General features: G+C 33.4%; 1 protein-coding gene across 1 annotated transcript; it reads right to left on the bottom strand.

The window, feature by feature from the left end:
- Positions 1-5,219: 5,219 nt before the first annotated feature.
- On the bottom strand, positions 5,220-13,144 carry DXR2 (putative 1-deoxy-D-xylulose 5-phosphate reductoisomerase). Its single transcript, NM_001354882.1, has 12 exons — positions 13,029-13,144; positions 10,159-10,346; positions 9,810-9,896; positions 9,150-9,275; positions 8,987-9,049; positions 8,203-8,352; positions 7,979-8,046; positions 7,389-7,500; positions 7,175-7,279; positions 6,838-6,959; positions 6,355-6,501; positions 5,220-5,674 (listed from the first exon to the last, which is right to left on the bottom strand). Exons 1-12 carry the CDS (start codon positions 13,102-13,104, stop codon positions 5,521-5,523), a joined length of 1,398 nt encoding a protein of 465 aa, NP_001341811.1. The 5' UTR covers positions 13,105-13,144; the 3' UTR covers positions 5,220-5,520.
- Positions 13,145-19,150: the final 6,006 nt, after the last annotated feature.

The following is a 19,150-nucleotide window of genomic DNA, read 5'->3' as shown; positions in this document are numbered from 1 at the left end:
ATAAAGGATATAAGGACATAAAAGGGAACGTAAAAATCAAAGTCATGTTTGCACATTCGATTAAAGGCTGTCGTCCCTTGGGACGGACGTGTGGGGTGCTAATACCTTCCCCGTGCGTAAATACCTTCCCCGTGCGTAAATACAACTCCCGAACCTTTCACTTAAAAGTTCGTAGATCGCGTCTTTTCCGGTTTTTCCGACGTTTTCCTCAAAATAAACGTTGATGGCGACTCCGCGCGTATTCCTTTCGTGGAACACGCATCCCGCGAGTCACGCGTCGCCCTCCCGCCGAAGGGTAGGTTGTGACAGTTCATAATGCATCATGGGTTCATTATTGTGTTGCTCCTCTTCATTAATTTTGTAACAACAACTAAAAAGAGCAATCACCTTACTGCTAGAGGCCCAAGCTAAAAGGACTTGCACTCTAACTTCTTTAATTTCCACTTCTCGTGGAATTGTACTCCCACTGATTTCACCATTTTCAATGAACCTTGCATTTTCAGTTTCGACAATTCTCATACTATGATTAGGACAATAAAACATATACCCCTTTGATTTTTCTAGATAACCAATGAAATAGTCATTGATTGTTCTTGCATCCAATTTTCTTTCTTGCGGATTATAAATCCTTATTTCTGCTTGGCAACACCAAACATGCAGGTGTCTTATACTAGGTGTCCTATTTGTCCACAGTTCAAATGTGTTTTTGGAACTGTCTTACTAGGAACCCTATTAAACAAATACATGGCAGTTTTCAAGGCATACATCCACAAAGATACGGGTAAATTCAAATTGATTAACATACTCCTAATCATATCCATTAAAGTTCTATTACGTCTTTCTGATACACCATTTTGTTGTGGTGTACCGAACATTGTGTATTGTGCACAAATGCCACGTTTTTGAAGAAGCTTAGCAAATGGACCTGGGTGTTGCCCAATTTCATCATATCTTCTGTAATACTCACCACCTCTATCATATCTAATAATTTTTACATTTATGTCTAATTGCCTTTTTACTTCATTGTAGTAAATTTCTAAAGCATCCATTGCCTAAGATATCTCGGGCAGTAAGTAGACATAACCGTAATGTGAATAATCATCAATAATGGTGATAAAGTATCATTCCTTTTCGAAAGAACTAACATCAAAAGATCCACAAATATCAGTATGCACAATTTCAAGAAGCTGAGTGCTTCTTGTAGCTCCTTTCTTTGTATGTTTTGCTTGTTTTCCCTTAATACAACCCACACAAATATTTAGATCCATAAAATCTAGATAAGGAAGAATTTGATTCTTTATTAATCTTTCCATCCTTTCTCTAGAAATGTGACCTAAACGTTTATGCCACAAGAAAGCAGATTGTTCATTCACTAAACTACGTTTAGTGTCAACATTATAATGCAGAGTGAAAACAATTTCAGCATACAAATTGTCTAATTTCAATTTATATAAACCATCACAAAGTATACCAATACCAATGAGATGATTATGCTTAAATAAATTGAAACATTCATTACCAAAATTAAAGAGTATCCAGTAACATCAAGTTTAGATAATGAAACTAAATTCCTAGATAAACTAGGTACGTAAAGAGTTTCCAGTAAATCTAAATGATGTCCAGTGTCGAGTTTTAAATAATAAGTCTCGACTACTTACACCGGAGCTTTCACTTTATTCCCCATGAAGACGAACTTCTCATTTGGGCTTATGGTTTGGATTGTAAGGAATCTCTGCATAATGTTAGAAACATGAGTCATACATCCATAATTAATCCATCATGTATCATGGGAAACTTCAGTTAAATTTGATTCAAAACATACATGAGCATTAAGCTCACCATTCTTTTCAAACCAAGACTTACGCTTTAGGCAATCCTTTTGGAAATGTCCTGATTTCCTACAAAATTGACAATTATTGCCCTTTGATACCTTCTTCTGAATTTGCAAAGAGTCGTCATTGTTCTTTAATGACCCTTTGCCTTTATCATGCTTCTTCATAAATTTCTTTTCAAGCTCCTTTATTCCCTTGGTGGCTTACATAATGAAATGAGTGACTTCTTTGATTCTTAAGCCTCGTTTCTTCCTGAACTAACATATTGTGCAATTCATGCACATTCCATTTATCTTTCATAGTATTGTAGTTCATTTGGAATGGGCCATACTCAGACGATAATGAATTTAGAATAAACTAAACAAGAAAGTTCTCATTTACATCCATTCCCAAGGTCTTAAGTCTTGCTACAATGTTTGTCATCTCAATGACATGTTCATACATAGTACGTGAACCATCAAACTTCATGGTAGTTAATGTACTCATTAATGTCCCAGCAACAGACTTATCAGCTGTTAGAGAGCACTCTCCCACTAATCTCATAAACCTTTTAGCACTTTCGATTTTAGGGAGAGTTGTCTTAATACTGTCTGTAACAGTCATTCTCATCAACATTAGGCTGAGTCTGTTAGATCTTTTCCAATCTTTATAATGAACTTTCTCTTCATTGCTACTAGCATCAATAATAGTAACAAACTTCTCTTCCAACATAGCAAGATCATGATCCAAAACACCGAGGTGAAATTGGATTTGCTCATTTCAGTCAGAGAAGTTAAGCCCATTAAAATTTGCACAGATGATACATAAGAATCCAATGAATTCAAAACATATATTACATAATAAAATTCACATAAGTGTTTTGAGACATAAAATACATGTCATACATATGATTCATTCAAATAATGGTCAATATATATTGATGTTCTCCTTTGGGTGATACATCAACACACAACATACAAACATAATGATGCTAATAAAAATTCTTAACATTATTTGGCAATTAAATATGCACCAATTAGTAGTATCTATTTCCTTTGGGCATATAAATAAAACTAATGATACATACAAATCGCCTACAATTATATTCATTAATTATAAGAACAACTAATCAACCTTTGGGCGATCCATAAATGCCTTATAACAATGAATTTCAATTACCCATAAACCAATAACCATATAATTTAGCATCCATAAATGAGTAATTGAAATAATAATTAATTTGGAATTAAATAACCTTACAAATTTGGCCACTTTGGTGACTAACAAATTCAACATACATTTAATTCCACCCAAATATAATTGAAATAATCATTAATTTGGAATTAAATAACCTTACAAATTTGGCCACTTTGTTGACTAACAAATTCAACATATATTTAATTCCAACCAAATATATATGACCTGCACATACTTATTACTATTAACAATTCATAGTCATTCTATTAATTTCATTCCAAGCCATAAAATAATATTCACATTTATTTGTGTTTTGCATTCAAACACGTTTAAAGAAATATGTAGCACATATATATATTTACTGCTACCAATAATTGCAAAACATTCACGTTAATTTAATTAAAGAACATAAATTTTCAATCCTTTAATCGCGTTTGATAATCATTTTTTGAAAAAAAATAATAAGCTAGTGGGATTGGAAATAGCAAAAAGGGGTTTGCGAATAGCAATTTCCAAAATATTCATCCTCCATCAGCGAACTTACGCGTAGCTTTTTCAAAACATTGGAATTAAACTTACTAGCAGGCCAAATTCCAAAATATCCATTCTCCTGCAACGAACTTACGCTTGGCTTTTTCAAAACATTGGGAATTAAAAGGAAGCAGGTCACTTTCTCCATGAATATATAGATAACGTTAATGGAATTAAATCTGGGCAACTTCCTCCATTAAAAAAAAATTGCAGCAGAAGCTTTCTCTTAAAGTTTTTGTATAATATTCCTTTCATACAAAATCTCATACTTTACAGCAGAAAAACATAATTAATGCCAAAAGCATATTATGGAAACATGTAATTAACAAGAAATTAAAATCTCTAAATTTCATAATTAGGGTTTATACATAATTGAGAGAAATTAAATCATCCCTAGATTTCACAATTAGGGTTCATACATAATTGAGAGAAATTAAATCATTCTTGGAGAATCATAAATTTCATAACACATGCTCATATACCACATGTAAAAATTCTTAAGGGATTTCCTAGACTATCAATTATAGAGGAAAAACAAAATCTTGAAACCTATGAGTCTCACAAAACAATCAATAAACAATAGATAATGGTGCGTACCTTTCTCCGTAGGAACTTCTCTCGTGCACTTTGATTTCCTTGGAAAAAGAGAGAAATAAGATTTCACTTCTTTAGGCCTTTCTTTTCTGCCTCTCTCCGTTCGTGATGGCTATGGGTGAGAGATAACACTTTTCTGGTCAAGAAGGGGATCTTATTTCACGTTAGTGCGTATTAACCCATTTTTATAACCACTACTCCCATCAAGTAGCAGTTAACTCTAGAAACTTCTCCTATTAAGCCCAATTACAATTTAGCCCTTAATCGTTAATTATTTATTTATTAGTCCCTACATAAGTCACGTGTCTCTCACATGAGACATTAATTATAACAACTGGTTCTACAAATTTTCAAGCTTCCACATAGCAGTTTCATACGACTTCCAAATATTTTACAATTCAAATTCCATGTCATACATCATATATACAAATCATTCCACCTCCCAAAAACAACACTCCAAGCATAAAATACTCAAACAAAGCATTCAATCAAATTACAACTTCCCTCACCCTATGTTTCTTACCGTTTTCTTGGAAGAGAAGTGAAAAGGAAGAACTTTTAGGTCTTTGAGAGTTCTTTTCTCTACCCTCATAGTAAATTCAGCTAGTAGAGACCTAGATCAATACCAAAATGAATTTCAATCAAACTTGGATCCTTCAAACAATTTTGTTTTTATGAAATTCACTTATCAAATTCTTGGTGGAAGGAGAGAAATGAACTAAGAGATGAAGAAGAAAGAAGAGATGAGCTTTACCAACTTGTAACTAACAAAAGAGACAATAGAAGTTAAGAAAATAAAGCATTCATTGAGTGAATTTAAAAAATCCTCAAGCTCTTGAGAGGAGAACAAGAAGCAACTTAGGGTGGAAGAAAATATAAGTGAGAAAGGAGGGCTCTTTCAGCTTTTTGAACTTTGTGAAAGAAAGTAGCATTAAAAAAATTGGGTTTTTTTCTTCCTATCTTCTCATTTCTCCTCTACCCACCCCTTTTTCTACATGTTCCTAATCCCAAAATAAGGCCCGGCCTTGCTTAAATCCACTAAAGCACATCAAACTTAATAAACATAAAAATTTAACTAATTAACATAATCGAATAACATAATTTTAAATTTTATTTCCTTTGCATCTTGAATTAATCACTTAACCACACAATTAGGAAAATTATAGCATTACAAAAGTACTGCCTAGGTTGCATTAGCATCTCAAAACATGGTATTCTGAAGCTAGAACTTTTATTGAAACCCTTTTAGGAGTACATATACTTTATATAGCTACCCCTTTACATTTTACAAGATTGATGAACCAACAAATACATTTACAAAATATGCTAGCAGTTGCCAACAATCCACCACAGCCCCAACTTCTAAAATATGTCAGAAATATGGGATTCAAACACTTGAAGCTTTTTGCAGACTAGCAGCATATTGTCGAGCCCATTGGTCATAGTGAATAATTTCTTCGAGTGACGGAGATGCTACTAATTCCTTTTGATGTTCCTGACAAGTTAGTTCCACAACCTTGAATATATCCAGATAACTAATCCTGGAAATAGGGGGGAAAAGTGCAGTCAGGATAGGATTCACCTCTTGACAAAACAAACATTGTTAAAGATTATGTGAAGAAAGCAAAGAAGTATAGATAAAAAGTCAAACTAATCAAATGTTCAAGTACTTAGAAGTGCTCAAGTATAAGTTTTTATTCACCAACAACAAAAAATAATGAATTTTCTATGACTTCTAAGTAAACAACCCAATTACTCCCCCCTTTTTTCAAGCTTAAAAAAAAAAGCAATACACAAGTTAAGTGGAATATCCGGACAAATCCTTAACAATAGTACCTGTTTTCAGGTTTTCAAACAAAAAAATGTGTTTATATGGATAAAACCATGTAATATAGCAGTAGAATGAAATTGTAAATTTATTTTTTAGGTTGGACTTTTTCATGACTGGAAACATTTTCATCGGCATAACTAACTAGTAATTCTATTCCAATCCATCAAATTTCAATATCATCCCACAATGGAATTTTAATTTATATTACTATATTCCAAATGATCAAATGTTATGTTAGTCCTGACTCCTGATGCATCCTTCTCCCATATACAGAAGAGATTTGGTGGGATGTATCATTGGTTGAATGACATGGATCTCCAAGGAAACCTAAATGCAGTGAAATTCTAAGAGGAATACTGGCATAAGAAAAATAGCTAAGATAGTGCTTACTTTTCTTCAACAAACATTTCTACAGCTTTCTCATTTGCTGCACTAAGAACTCCTGTCATGGTGCCTCCAGCACGTCCCGCAGCATAGCAAAGATTCACCGATGGAAACTTCTTGTCATCCGGTGCATAAAATGTTAGAGAACCATACCTGAGTGAAGAGATGTCAAATATAATTTTGTCAATAAGTTGAACAACTTGCAAGGTATTCCAATTATCACTACTAAACGGTTCATGATACATAATGAGTTAAATAAGTAAAGAAAAAAATGAAGTAATCTGGTTAGGAATTTGTTGTGGAAAGAAAATTGAAATTCGACGAAGGTAAAATCTATTCATCAAGAAAGGTTTCACAATGGTGATGAATGCTTCAAGATAAAGGTTCTGGTTGTGCATTTGAAAAGTGTTTAATTATTCCTTTTGTCTCTCAATAAAGTAATCCATTTTTGAACTAAAGAAAACATGATACAGGGGAAATTGTTTGTACTTGCTAAGATCAAGACGAGGCCAAGTTACTTCAGAGCAATAGATTCTTTCTGGCCAAGATAATGTATAAAGGAGCGGTAAGCGCATGTCAGGTATCCCCAACTGTGCAATAACAGATGAATCCTGAAAAGAACAAAAAGAAAATCATACAAGGTCAAAATAATATTTGGTTTTCTATGTCTCTTGTTTCGTATTCCCTTTTGCTTGCACTGTAATTTGAACTTAAGCAATTCACATGTTCAAGCCTTCAACTTGTAGGTAATGTCATTCAGTATGAGTGAGAATTTGTGTGCTTGTTAACAAGCAAAAACTAGCACAGCATATTGTAAGGTTTAAACCTGCGTTTCAACCAAGGAATGTATGATAGATTGAGGATGAATAACAATCTCAATATCGTCATAGCTTGCTCCAAACAAGTAATGTGCTTCAATTACTTCTAGACCCTGCCAAGAATTAAAATAAATTTATTATATTGCTATAGTAAAATCAATAGATAGACTCACAAGAAAGGACTTTATCATCCAAATGCATTGACTGTTAAAGGCAACAAACCTTATTGAAAAGGGTAGCAGAGTCAATAGTTATTTTTCTCCCCAAACTCCATATGGGATGCTTTAATGCATCAGCAAGCTTAATATCTTTCATCTTTTCAGCAGGCCATTCTCTATTAATCACCAGAATGACAGATAATTTAGGTCAATTAAATAGAGCCTAAAACAGCATGAAGAGATGGAATGGTTGAAGGTTATTGTGCTATTAAGCTTCAAGCCATATTTTAAATTGTGGTTGCGGATGCAATTTCAGCGTGATCCTTGACATTCTGGGAAATTGGGGGCAAATGCAGTTGATGCAGACGCAATGGCAGTCACATGAGCTCAAAAAACTTAACATTACATTGTGACTGAAATCACAGTTGCAGATTTTTTTTTAAAACCATGGCTTCAAGCTTAATGAAAACTTAGATATAGAGCACATAAAACACAAGTTGTTTGGAACATACAAGTGAAAATGCATATAAGAAAAGCAGGTTTACATTTAGACAGAAAAACTTTTCAGCACCCCGAGACATGAATAGCATGCTTCATATAAGCTTTATCTGGCAACATCAAATTTTTTCTTGAAGTTGAACTATTGTTCCTTACCTGAAAGCACCTCCTGATCCAGTTAAAAGGATTTTCCTAAGTGCACCCTTTGGCAACCCCTGGATAGACTGTGCAGAGAAAAATCCTTTAAGAATCAGTGATTAACAGCAGCATGAAGTGGTGCAAATAATAAATCCATTGCTTCAAAGTTCAAAGCAATAAAAAAGATGCAAAGAGTGATATACTCAGTGAAATGTGTGTAACTAGATAATGGACTCAAGTACCTGAAAAATTGCAGAATGTTCCGAATCAGCGGGAAGAATTTTTATGTTATGTTTGTGAGCAAGAGGAAGAACAAAAGGGGCTCCCGCAATCATTGTCTCTTTGTTGGCCAATGCTATGTCTTTCCCTGCTTCAATTGCTGCAACTGTTGGCTGAAGAAAATAACCAATAGCATCTTTAAGTTTAATACATGCCAACTAATATTGCTAAGATTTTCACCAATACGAAAATAGCAGCAGAACTATGAAGAAAATGATTAGGTTCACTAATTTACTCTAGATGAGCAACACGGAATGTTTCTGTTTCTCTAATTTCTAACTGTTTGTTCTGGAATACGAGTTACATTATTTATATGCAATGAATGACATCCTTCAACTTTCGAGCTCAATAATAGCCGCTTCTCTCAAACAATTATGTACAAACATTAACTTGAATATAAATACTTTGACTTGTCTTATCTGTTTAGTGATATTAATAAGAGGGGTGTCAGCCACACTCTCTAGCAATGTATTTCTAACACTCTCTTCTATTCATTGAAATTCATGTGGATTACACTAGTTTGGGAACAGAACCAACATATTTTCTGTCCTACACGAATTTCCTAGTGTCGAAAAGAGTGTTCTAACATTTCTCATGATATTAATAGTTAATAGTTAATACAAAAAGGACATGTAGAAACATGCATGTGGAAGACCACAACAAGCTATATCGAGCTTCATCTTGTAAATATGGTATGCAGAATAAAATGGTTGTGAAGATTGAATGGAACAACATGATTTGTGTTACCTTTAATCCTGCACAACCAACTATGCCTGTAACTACAGTGGTGGCATCAGGGTGACGAGCGGCCTGAAAAAAAAATCATTAGTTAGGATTTATGAAAAAAAATATTGCCTTTAATAAATTAAATCAAATGACATGAGGCAAAACAAATAAAAAAGATTTCCACCTCAATGACTCCTTGCTCTCCAGGGATGATTTCGGGTTTGTGATCCACATCAGCCAAAGCCTCTTTGAGTTCATCAATTAAAGACTCATTTCTAAGACCAACAACTTCAGGCTTAAATGTTTTAATCTGTAAAATACAAAATTTCGCTAACATCAGAACATGAGATTGCTTTTGCTTATACTCCGAAAGGATGAGACATATTAATAGAGCATTTGAAGTCATTTTTAGCTTTAAAAATTTAAGTAACCTCTTCTCATACAAATTCACTTGATTTATTTGATGATTTCTCTTTTCACAAATTGAGAAGGAAAGCAATAGAATAAATAAATACCCAAGAACAATATTAAAATGGCGCCATTTATTGCATCACCCGTATAACAATGATTCTATACTCTATAGTACTCAACAGATTATGAGATTTATATTTGTAACTAGGATTCAAAAAATCCTCTTTTGACTTAACAAAATCACATCCACTTTTTGGTAAAGCACGATATTTTAAAATAAAATGAAAAATATTAACATGAATACAATATTTTGTGAAGTGAGTAATTAACGAATAAATATAAAAAAAAATAGCTCTTTGTAAGATCTGAAATTATCTGTGGTCATAGATGTGAAAGTTCCATTACATGTTTAAAGTAAGGTATTTATTAGTACCTGGTCAGCAAGAAGAGTAATATTAGAGCCAGCAGCAAGGCTCACAACTTTAAATCTTTCTGGGAACTCAGCCACTATACTCAGTGTCTACAAAGGCAACCAAGGGAAAATAATTAAGATTAGAAGGGGTTAAATGCATCCCAAGCTATAGCCAAAAGTTTAAGATTTGTAGTCGCGATTTCATCACCATCCTTGATGAACAAAATTGCAAATAAATAATGCCAATGTGACCACAATTGTGATAGCAGAGACTAAAAATATTGACGTTGCAAAATCGCGGTTGCAATTTGCAAATCACTTAATTGAAACCTTAAATATAGCTATTCATGGATGGAAATTCAAAGCATACCTGAGTTCCAATTGAACCCGTAGATCCTAAGACAGAAATAGGTTTTTGCCCATCCCATGTCTTGAAATCAGAAGGCTCGGGAATAGCTGTTCCTGGCCATGCTGGTGGTGGTGATTGAGCAGCGGCAGAGCAATAAACTCGTCTCTCTACTGTTGTGTCACTATCTTTTCTCTTCAAAGAAAAGCTACCTGAGAATCAAAACCAGAATCAAAGTAAACCCATCATTCAACTAATACTAGCTAAAATTAATTACAAGCTAAAAATATGGTAAACAATAACATAGCATGAAGAGTACTTAATTAGACCTCAATATCTATCCAATGCTAATCATGCAAAAGTTGACATCTTGAAAACATGATCATTTGAACATGTGACATGGATTTGTGACTGGTACAAAATACAGATTTATAATGTGAACAATGTTAATCACAAAACTCTACGCAAAGCATAGTGCTGTATGATTAACAAAATTAAATTGTCCTACCACAATTAAATTCGGTGAGATTAGTAAACAAGATACCACACAGTTTGTGCAGTAAATGTTAAGAATTTGGATACCTGTCCTTACTAATTTTACATTATATAAATGACCGACTATAAGTTGTGAAAAATTAAATGAGCGTTCCATCCACAACTATTTTCAGTAGCATCACTATTGAAGTCCCAAGATATATGAGTCAAGACATTACAACTTTTGCCTCTAACGTAATGTTGCAATATATTTTCAAACATGGTATACATAATTGAAAGAACGTGATTAAGATAAAATTAATTTGTTAAAATATAAATTGCTTGATATGAAAATTTGTTACAATTATTTTTGGTGGTCCTTAACTGATCCATTATGTGAAGTGGACCCATGGGAGGTTATGGGACGCATAATCTATAAGAGAATTTAGATCGAATTATTATATTTTTTAAAAAAATGGAACTATTTGTTCTATACCTATATGTTTTTTGCCAGAATGCACGAATTTATACGGAAAAAGGTAGGATAAATTTTTCATTTAAATAAATATTTATATTCATATTTTAAAATAAACAATGATAGATCATTGCATATAATTTATATAAAAAATTATATAATTAAAAAATTATAAATTTATATAAGAAAGGAGATAATAAAAAAAATTATATGCAATGATTTTTTTGCTAAAAAAATTATATGCTACGATTTTCTTGCTAAAAAAATCATTGCATATAATTTTTTAATTATCTCCTTTTTTATATAAATTTATAGATTTTAAATCATGAAATAAAATTGTAATCGAACCTTTTTTCAATCAACGATCTTGCATCTAAACATAACACTAGTATTTCGAAAAGGAAAAGGAAAAAAAAAAAGTAAACCATTTAGCATGAGATGTTTTTTATGACTAAGTTTATACGCAATAATATATATTTCACAAATAAAAACTATTTCACAGTATCATTCTATTTCAGACAAATACACATTATTTTGTAACAAAAAATATACACATTATTTTATGATAATTATAATACCAAGTAATTCATATAAAATTATGATATTTATAAATGGAAGAATATAATTTCGAAAGCTCCCCATTTAAACATGCATATAAGAGGTACGCATAGCTTATTTAATTTGGAAAAACTAGTCTGAATGGAAGAGTTCAATAGCAATTGGGATGTAACTTGTTATTATTAATTATATATACTTTGATTACTTTTGAAAAAATGTTAATTGCAACTTTAAAACATTGACAAAACCAAATTATCCCATAAAACTGTCTGTTACTATCAAGACAAATATTATCTAATGACAAAATAAAAAGATGTAAGGGCTACCTATGGTCGTTCACACGTACGAATGATCGGCCTAATCATTTTATTGTATTTTCTGTTAAACAAATAATAAATCTGCTTTGAATTTTCATCTATTGTTAAGACTTTTAGTTTAGCGGATCTAAATAAAAATAATAATAATTTCTTACCACGTTTGTTTCAGCTTATTTCCTTTTTGAGAAAAAAAACGCTTTCTTTTTAATAAAATAAGTAATATTTTTTATGTGTTTCTCTATATTATTTTTTTAAAGAATATTTTTTTTCTATATTACGTAACAAATTCTATCTACATATTAAAAAAAATTAATTTTTTTATAGTTAATATTTTTAAAGTTTAAACAAACTAGCCCACTATTATAGCCAATAAATCTCAAAACACAACAATAAAATATCTATGACTAATCAATAATCTCGATTTCTAAACATTAAGTTTAGAAGACCCATGTTGAAAGAGTTAGTTATTATACTTATACTGAGCTTCGTGGCCTTATTCAACCAACTCTGCCGTCGTATTCATTTTATTTACGTACGGAAGGTATGTTTTGTCTTTCGTCGTCACTTACTGCATGCATACACCGCTGATTTCTTACCTATACTTGTTGCCTCTCTTCTTCATCGTTTCCATCAAAACTAACCTCGAAGCATAGTATCATGGTAAGATGATTCCATAGCTATGCAAAAACATCACAGTTTAAGTAATTAAAGAGTAAATAGTATATACTTGATGACTATCCAATTACAAACAATCATGTACAATAAATTTATTCACCTTTATAATACTTTTCTTAAAAATAATGCTTAAATTAATTTCTGATTAGTTAATGGCATGGTGTAAGATTTTCTGTACTGGGGACCCACAAATAACCAGAAAAAAAAAGGCAAAAACAAACCATTTAGGGAATATATAGCTCAAGAAGTTTATGAGGAAATTTATTTAAAAAAAGGTTGATAAGCACCAAAATAAAAGTTAAAACAAATATTGAAGTAAAGAAGAAACTCTTATTGTTTTTGCTTATCAAGAACCATAAGTATGTTTGAGACAAAGACAGGAAAGAAAATTGAACCTGGAAGTTTTGTGGAGTTATTTGAAGAGAAAAATAAGGGCTTCACTTGGGCGGGAGAAGGCAAATTCAAAGCCATCACCTCAGTTGAACCAGCCACGTCTCAAATGTTCACGGATGAAAAATTGAACCAATCAAAGTATTAATAAGTAAGGCAATTGTTGTCCCAAAGTGGTGAGAAGTAGGAGACAAAATGATAAAAGAAGAAACGCCACAATTCGTATGTGTGGTCTTAGAAATGCCATCTCTAATGACCAAGTAAGGTTTTTCAATTAGGTGGATTTTTTTTCTTAATTTTCTCTTTTTCTATTGGTACACGTGTTTGCTTTTATTATTAGTCAAAACAAAAAAGGAGATAACGGTTAATTGTAACCGAGAAAGAAGTAATGTGTATTTTGTCAAAATGGACCCATTTAATAGCCAACACTCATTCTTGCCTCCGTATATATCAAGAAATGAAGATATGGCTTATGAAGTCCTCGTATCATCGACTACTCTCGAAGTTTCCATAATATGCACTCATTCATATAATCCACACAATAAATGAAAGCATCGAAAGGAAATAGTACTCCATTATTGAGTATAGAAATTTAGGATGTGGTTGGTTTGTATTTTTATTTTTTGTTTTTATTTTCTGAAAATTGTTTTCATTTTTAAAAGATTAGAATTCTGAAAACATGTTTGGTTTGACTTCTTATTTTCTGTTTTCATGAAATAAAAATACTGAAAATTTATGATATATTGATTTCTTGTCTTTTTGTATTTTTAAATTTTCTTAAAATTACATTTATTATCACCGCAATTTCATTTTATCCGAGATGAAGTTTCTGTTCTCAACTAAAAACACTAAAAAGGAGAATTTATTGTTTTCATTTTCTAGTTATTTAATGTTTTCATTTTCACTTAAAATATTTTCAGAAATCCAACCAAACACATTTTCATCACCGTTTTCTATTTTCAATGAAAATGAAAACAGACAACAACCAAACCAAACACCCCCTTAAGTATTTTTAGGTTTCCAAAATATTTTTATATTGTTTTTAATTTAAAAATATTTTTTATTCTTACTACTCGTTGTATAATCTTTTGAAAATAGAAAAAATGAAAATAAGTTTTAATTAATAAAACTCAAATTAGAAAAAAATTTATCAAATCACTTTTTTTCTATTCTTAAAGAAAATGACAAAAATGTTATCTAATAAAATGATAGAAGAAAGGTAAGGATTCACGTAACAAGCCTAAGGGGACGTTTGCTGTCCACATAGCTTTTTTAGTTTCGATCAGAAATATTATTTCTGAAAATAAAACATGGAAAAGTTATTCTCCACCAGATATTTTATAAAAAATACGTTTGATTAAATATTAAAATTGGTTGATAATATTTTTTATATTCACATGAATATATATTATAATTTCTAGAATATTCTTATTATGTTTAAAAAAATTAAGTAATTTAACAAATGTGCAAAAACTTGACAATTTTTACATCTACATGAATGCTAAACAAGTTTCCTGTCTAACAATATATACATAACCAGGTAAAAAAGAAATCCCACAAATTAAACCCTCCAGCATGTAATTGAGTATCTTCCATGGTTATAGATGCATACACCAATTCCAACACACCTATGTTGAGTTTAACAAATCACGAAGTCCACCATCACAAAGCTATCTTTTTCAATGGCATGCAAAAACAAAATTTGGAGAATTAACACTACTAGAAAATACACTTTCAACATCGGTTATTTAGAACATTCTACATCGGTTCTAAAATCGATGTTGAAAATGACGATGTTGAATGTATGAATGTTAACATCGGTTTTGGAGAACCGATGTTAAAATACATATGACAACATCGGTTCTCCAAATACTCGATGTTAAACACAATGAACAACAACAAAAAAAGTGTAGGCATGATGAACGTTGACATCAGTTTTCCAGTAAAACCGATGTAAATATGTTAGTTTAACATCGATTTTCTAAAAAAACCGATGTTAATATATGCCCTTAACATCGGTTTTGCTAGAAAACCAATGTCAACGTTGATGATGCATACACTTATTTGGTGTAGTTCTTTGTGTATAACATCGGTTAATTATAAATAACCGATGTTAATATTCAAATATTCACATCGGTTATTTATAATTAATCGATGTTAATGTACACTAGTTAACATCGGTTTTCTACAGATAACCGATGTTAAAATACAAACGCTGACATCGGTTATACACAAAAAACCGATGTTAATATACAAACGTTAACATCGGTTTTCTATTATAACCGATGTTGGTTATGATATTAACATCGGTTTTTGTTAATAACCGATGTTGTTTTCAAATATTTTTTTTATATATATATATACTTTCTGTTTTTACAGTAAAACCAAAATTGTACCTGTCAAATGCAATTTCAAGAGGCTCAATTCACAGCAAATAAACATTTTATTCTGCTTTCAAGCAGTTTTAATGATAATAAACATCAAATAATTGATTTATATATTATAAAGAACTATCAACAAATGAATTCAATGTTCATGTTACATAGAAAATGTAAAAAATGTTAAAAAATGTCCCTAAATCCTAGGCCTGATCTCTAATTCGGAGATAAAACTGTGCCCACTGGATCCGCAATGCTTTTAATCTCTCTGGCTCCAATGGTCTAGGGTCGTTAAAATACTGCATGATTAAATAAATCATATTAAGTTAATAATGTAATACAAATTATAAATAAATCGATTTTCTTTGAAATAAACTTACCGCTTCCCAATTATTTCTAAAAGTTCCTAAAATGATGGTGGACATCCAGTGCATGACATAGTAGTCGCACTCAGTAGTTCCTTTTTGTCTATTACACTAAATACATAATGAAATTTGGATATTAATTAAACAACTAGTGTACAGACACATAAAGAAATATATATAAGTAGAAGTTTTATGTAAATGACGTACCTTGACGACAATCCACCTAGCAAGAGCCTTTGATTTAGGCTGTGGGGCATCATCAAGACCCTTGATAGCACTGTTCCATATGAGTAACAATTAAAAACTGGTGTTGTACGTTGAGGTATTACAATGCAAATGTATTGAAAACAACACTAACCTATTAATAATCCCCTTAAGGTAGTTGTCTGGCCTGTTATGCAATGAACAAAACCAGACAACTAAGTGTTCCTTGGGCAGGATGACCACCATCTGCCAGTGTCCATTGCAGTGGAACCTAAAATGGGTTAGCACATTAGTAAACATTAATTAAATTTTGTTATTTTGTGACTTACCCATTTAGGTAGGCTCCAAGATACACATCGCGTTGTGAACTCTGCATCCAACTCTTTATGTAACTTTCAGATTCAAACTGCGATTGCCCAGACCTCTGAATGGACTGAGGCTCGAGGAATCCATAGATATCAGAATTCCCCGCTCGCATACATGTTTCAGTGAGATGCCTGTTTATGTTAAGTCAAAGTTAAATATTTATGAATTGAAAGCCACAACTTAGGTAAATAAAAGCCTTTTATATAAAGACTTACAAAATCCACAACTATAACACTGATATGTTGAGACATTGACCATCGTGTGCGATTTCGGAGAGGTCTTCGTGCTTTATGTACAGAGGGAAATCTGGATTAACGACCCCGAACACGGTGGCATCCCATCTAACCTGATAAGGCCTCAAGAAAAGCTCTAGGATGGTCAATGTCATAAGATAAAGCGGATCATCGACCTCCGGATCGGGCTTCGGAGGTGGTTTTGGCGGAGAAACAGCTACCTGTTCATGAAAAAAAGTTAAATAGCCTAATTTGAAAAGAAGAAACATATAGTAAGGACAATAAGTACCTGCTGTGATAAATATTTGACCAGATGTGTCGGCCAAGGAAGGAAGGTGTGAAGTGCCTGCCCCACTAAGGAAACCTCATCAGTGGGTACAGGAACTGGAGCATCTGCATCTCTAACCTCCTCCACACTCACCTTTACTTGGCCAGGCAACAAAGGAGTGTTATGAACAACAGTGGATCCCTCATAAACTCTCCCGATGGCAACCAGGCGGGCAGGATCTGCTTCTATGTACAAGCCGCACCTGTCAGAGTCACCGGTCTCAGGATCGTTTCCTGAGGGATCAACACAACTCCCCTTTGTGTTCACTCGAGTACCGGAGGGACCAGGACCAACCAGAGGCTCAGGAGGCACTGCAAGTCCCTGAGATTGCATCTGTGACTGAAGGTGGCTGAAGGATGCCATGACCTGCCTCGTCACTTTCTATGTGATGGACTCCTCTAGCTGGTCCCTGATCTGCTGAGTCAGCTGGTGTAATTCGTCAGGAGGCATGGAGGAAGCACTGTGGGACGTCCGTGGAGCCGATCCAAAGTATTGCTTGATGGTGACACCGGCTCCAGTACCACGGACACGTCCAGGGTGCTCTGGACGTCCAATAGCAGTGGCCAGAATATCCTGACGTCCATGGGGGACGAATGATCCCTGTGTGGTCTGCTTCTCAAACAAATCCTGCACAGAAAACACACAGTGGTACATGGCATTCTCAAAATATTCAAAAATAATTGTAATGGTTAGTTGAACATGACTTACAATCTTCTCAGCGATTTCCTTTGCGGCCTCAGTTGTCATCTCCCCTGTCTTCTTCGTGCGGGCCATCTTCCACTTCACGTGGCGTCTGACCGGGGATGGAGGGTCGATGACGCCATCAACGCTTCCTGACTGTGCAGCTTCCTGCATCTTCTTCTTGGTCTTCTCAGTCAGGAGCTTCTGCTCCAAATAATCATAACCCCCACGAGACAAAACGTGGGGGGCAGTATTCTGCTTCTGGATGGCCTGTGCCTACATGCGCACATCCTGAAAAAATTAAACAATAATGTTTGAAATGGGTAGAATGAAGTATAACAACATCATGTTTAATATGAAAAACAACTTAAATGGCAAAGGAACATACCTCCCAAGAAGGGTCTCTGCGAGTCTGGCAAAACTGGGCCCACTTTTCCTTGCTGATGTCGTATGTATCACAGACAGTGTCCTCGACACCGTCCTGATCGGTTGCAAGGGCCCATTTCCTCGTGAGGTCTGATTTAAACTACTGTCAAAAGCCTCAGGGATATCAAATTCCGCCTGACAACATGAAACAAAGTTTATTTGTTACAATAATGAAATTTTTTGGCTATTAATTACACACAATCAAATAAGAAAAGAGAAATACCTGAATATCCTCCCAAATTAGGTCCTTCTGAGCAATAGGGACCTCCTTCCAGTTCTCGTAAGTGATGTCCACCTTATCACGTGCCTCAATCCCCAAATATGTTCTTAATTTCTTCTTGTGGGGACCGTCGGCCTTCCCTGTAGCAGGATCAACATGCACCACTGGTCTCTCAACACCAGGTGGTCTAGTGGACAATGATCGTAGGCGTGAGGCTTTGCGTGTTCGCTTCACAGCAGACGTCGAAGCCGATGCGTCCGAAGTAGGAGGAGAAGGAGGAGGAGAAGGAGTAGTGGAGGCAGGTGGAGAACCCATGATCTTTTATACAATAAGATACAAAATTGGATTAATGAAAAGAGGATTAGTGATAAGTTTTTTTTGGAAGGCAAAAGTATAAGATTATTAAACAAAACCCCACCACATAAGGAGACAAGACAAATTAACCAAAGGACTCTGAAAGATAGGTAGTTGTTCTTTTTAATTGTGATTTCATCCATGTTTTCTTTTATATTGATTTTCTTAGGACTTCATCCATGTTTTGACAGCATTTGATTTTCTTTTTTGCAGAAAAGAAAGAAGGGAACGAGCAACAATTTGAAGGTTGTACATTCAGGAACTAAAGAATTCAAAATAGCTAGTAATAAGAGGGATTTGTTTTTGGAATTTTCTGAGCACCAAGAGCGGCTACGCAAGAAGCTTGCACTTGAGGAGGGAAGGATATTTGCAGCTAATGAACAACTTTCTTAACTATTTGTCCTTCAGATTTTACTGTCTTTTTTCTTATATGTAAATATAAATAATATAAGGTTATGCCATAGGGACACTGGTCATTTTTACCCCTAACAATCTTAGAAGTAAATATAGACCATGTTTTTACGCCATACCCTTATACCATTTATATTTACATATTAGCAAAAAGAAACAGT

The sequence above is a fragment of the Glycine max genome, chromosome 16 (genome assembly GCF_000004515.6).
Source record: "Glycine max cultivar Williams 82 chromosome 16, Glycine_max_v4.0, whole genome shotgun sequence".
NCBI lineage: Eukaryota > Viridiplantae > Streptophyta > Magnoliopsida > Fabales > Fabaceae > Glycine > Glycine max.
The sequence above is the reverse complement of the archived record's forward strand: the minus strand, read 5'-3'. Positions and strand labels throughout refer to the sequence as shown.

Bases quoted from the DNA above. Each gene is read 5' to 3' on its own strand.
- DXR2 (NM_001354882.1), bottom strand. From the start codon at position 13,104: ATGGCTTTGAATTTGCCTTCTCCCGCCCAAGTGAAGCCCTTATTTTTC. The intron at 10,347-13,028 runs GTTCAATTTTCT...TTTGATTCTCAG, and splicing joins TAACTCCACAAAACTTCCAG to GTAGCTTTTCTTTGAAGAGA. The intron at 6,502-6,837 runs GTACAAACAATT...CTCTTCACTCAG, and splicing joins CCTCGTCTTGATCTTAGCAA to GTATGGTTCTCTAACATTTT.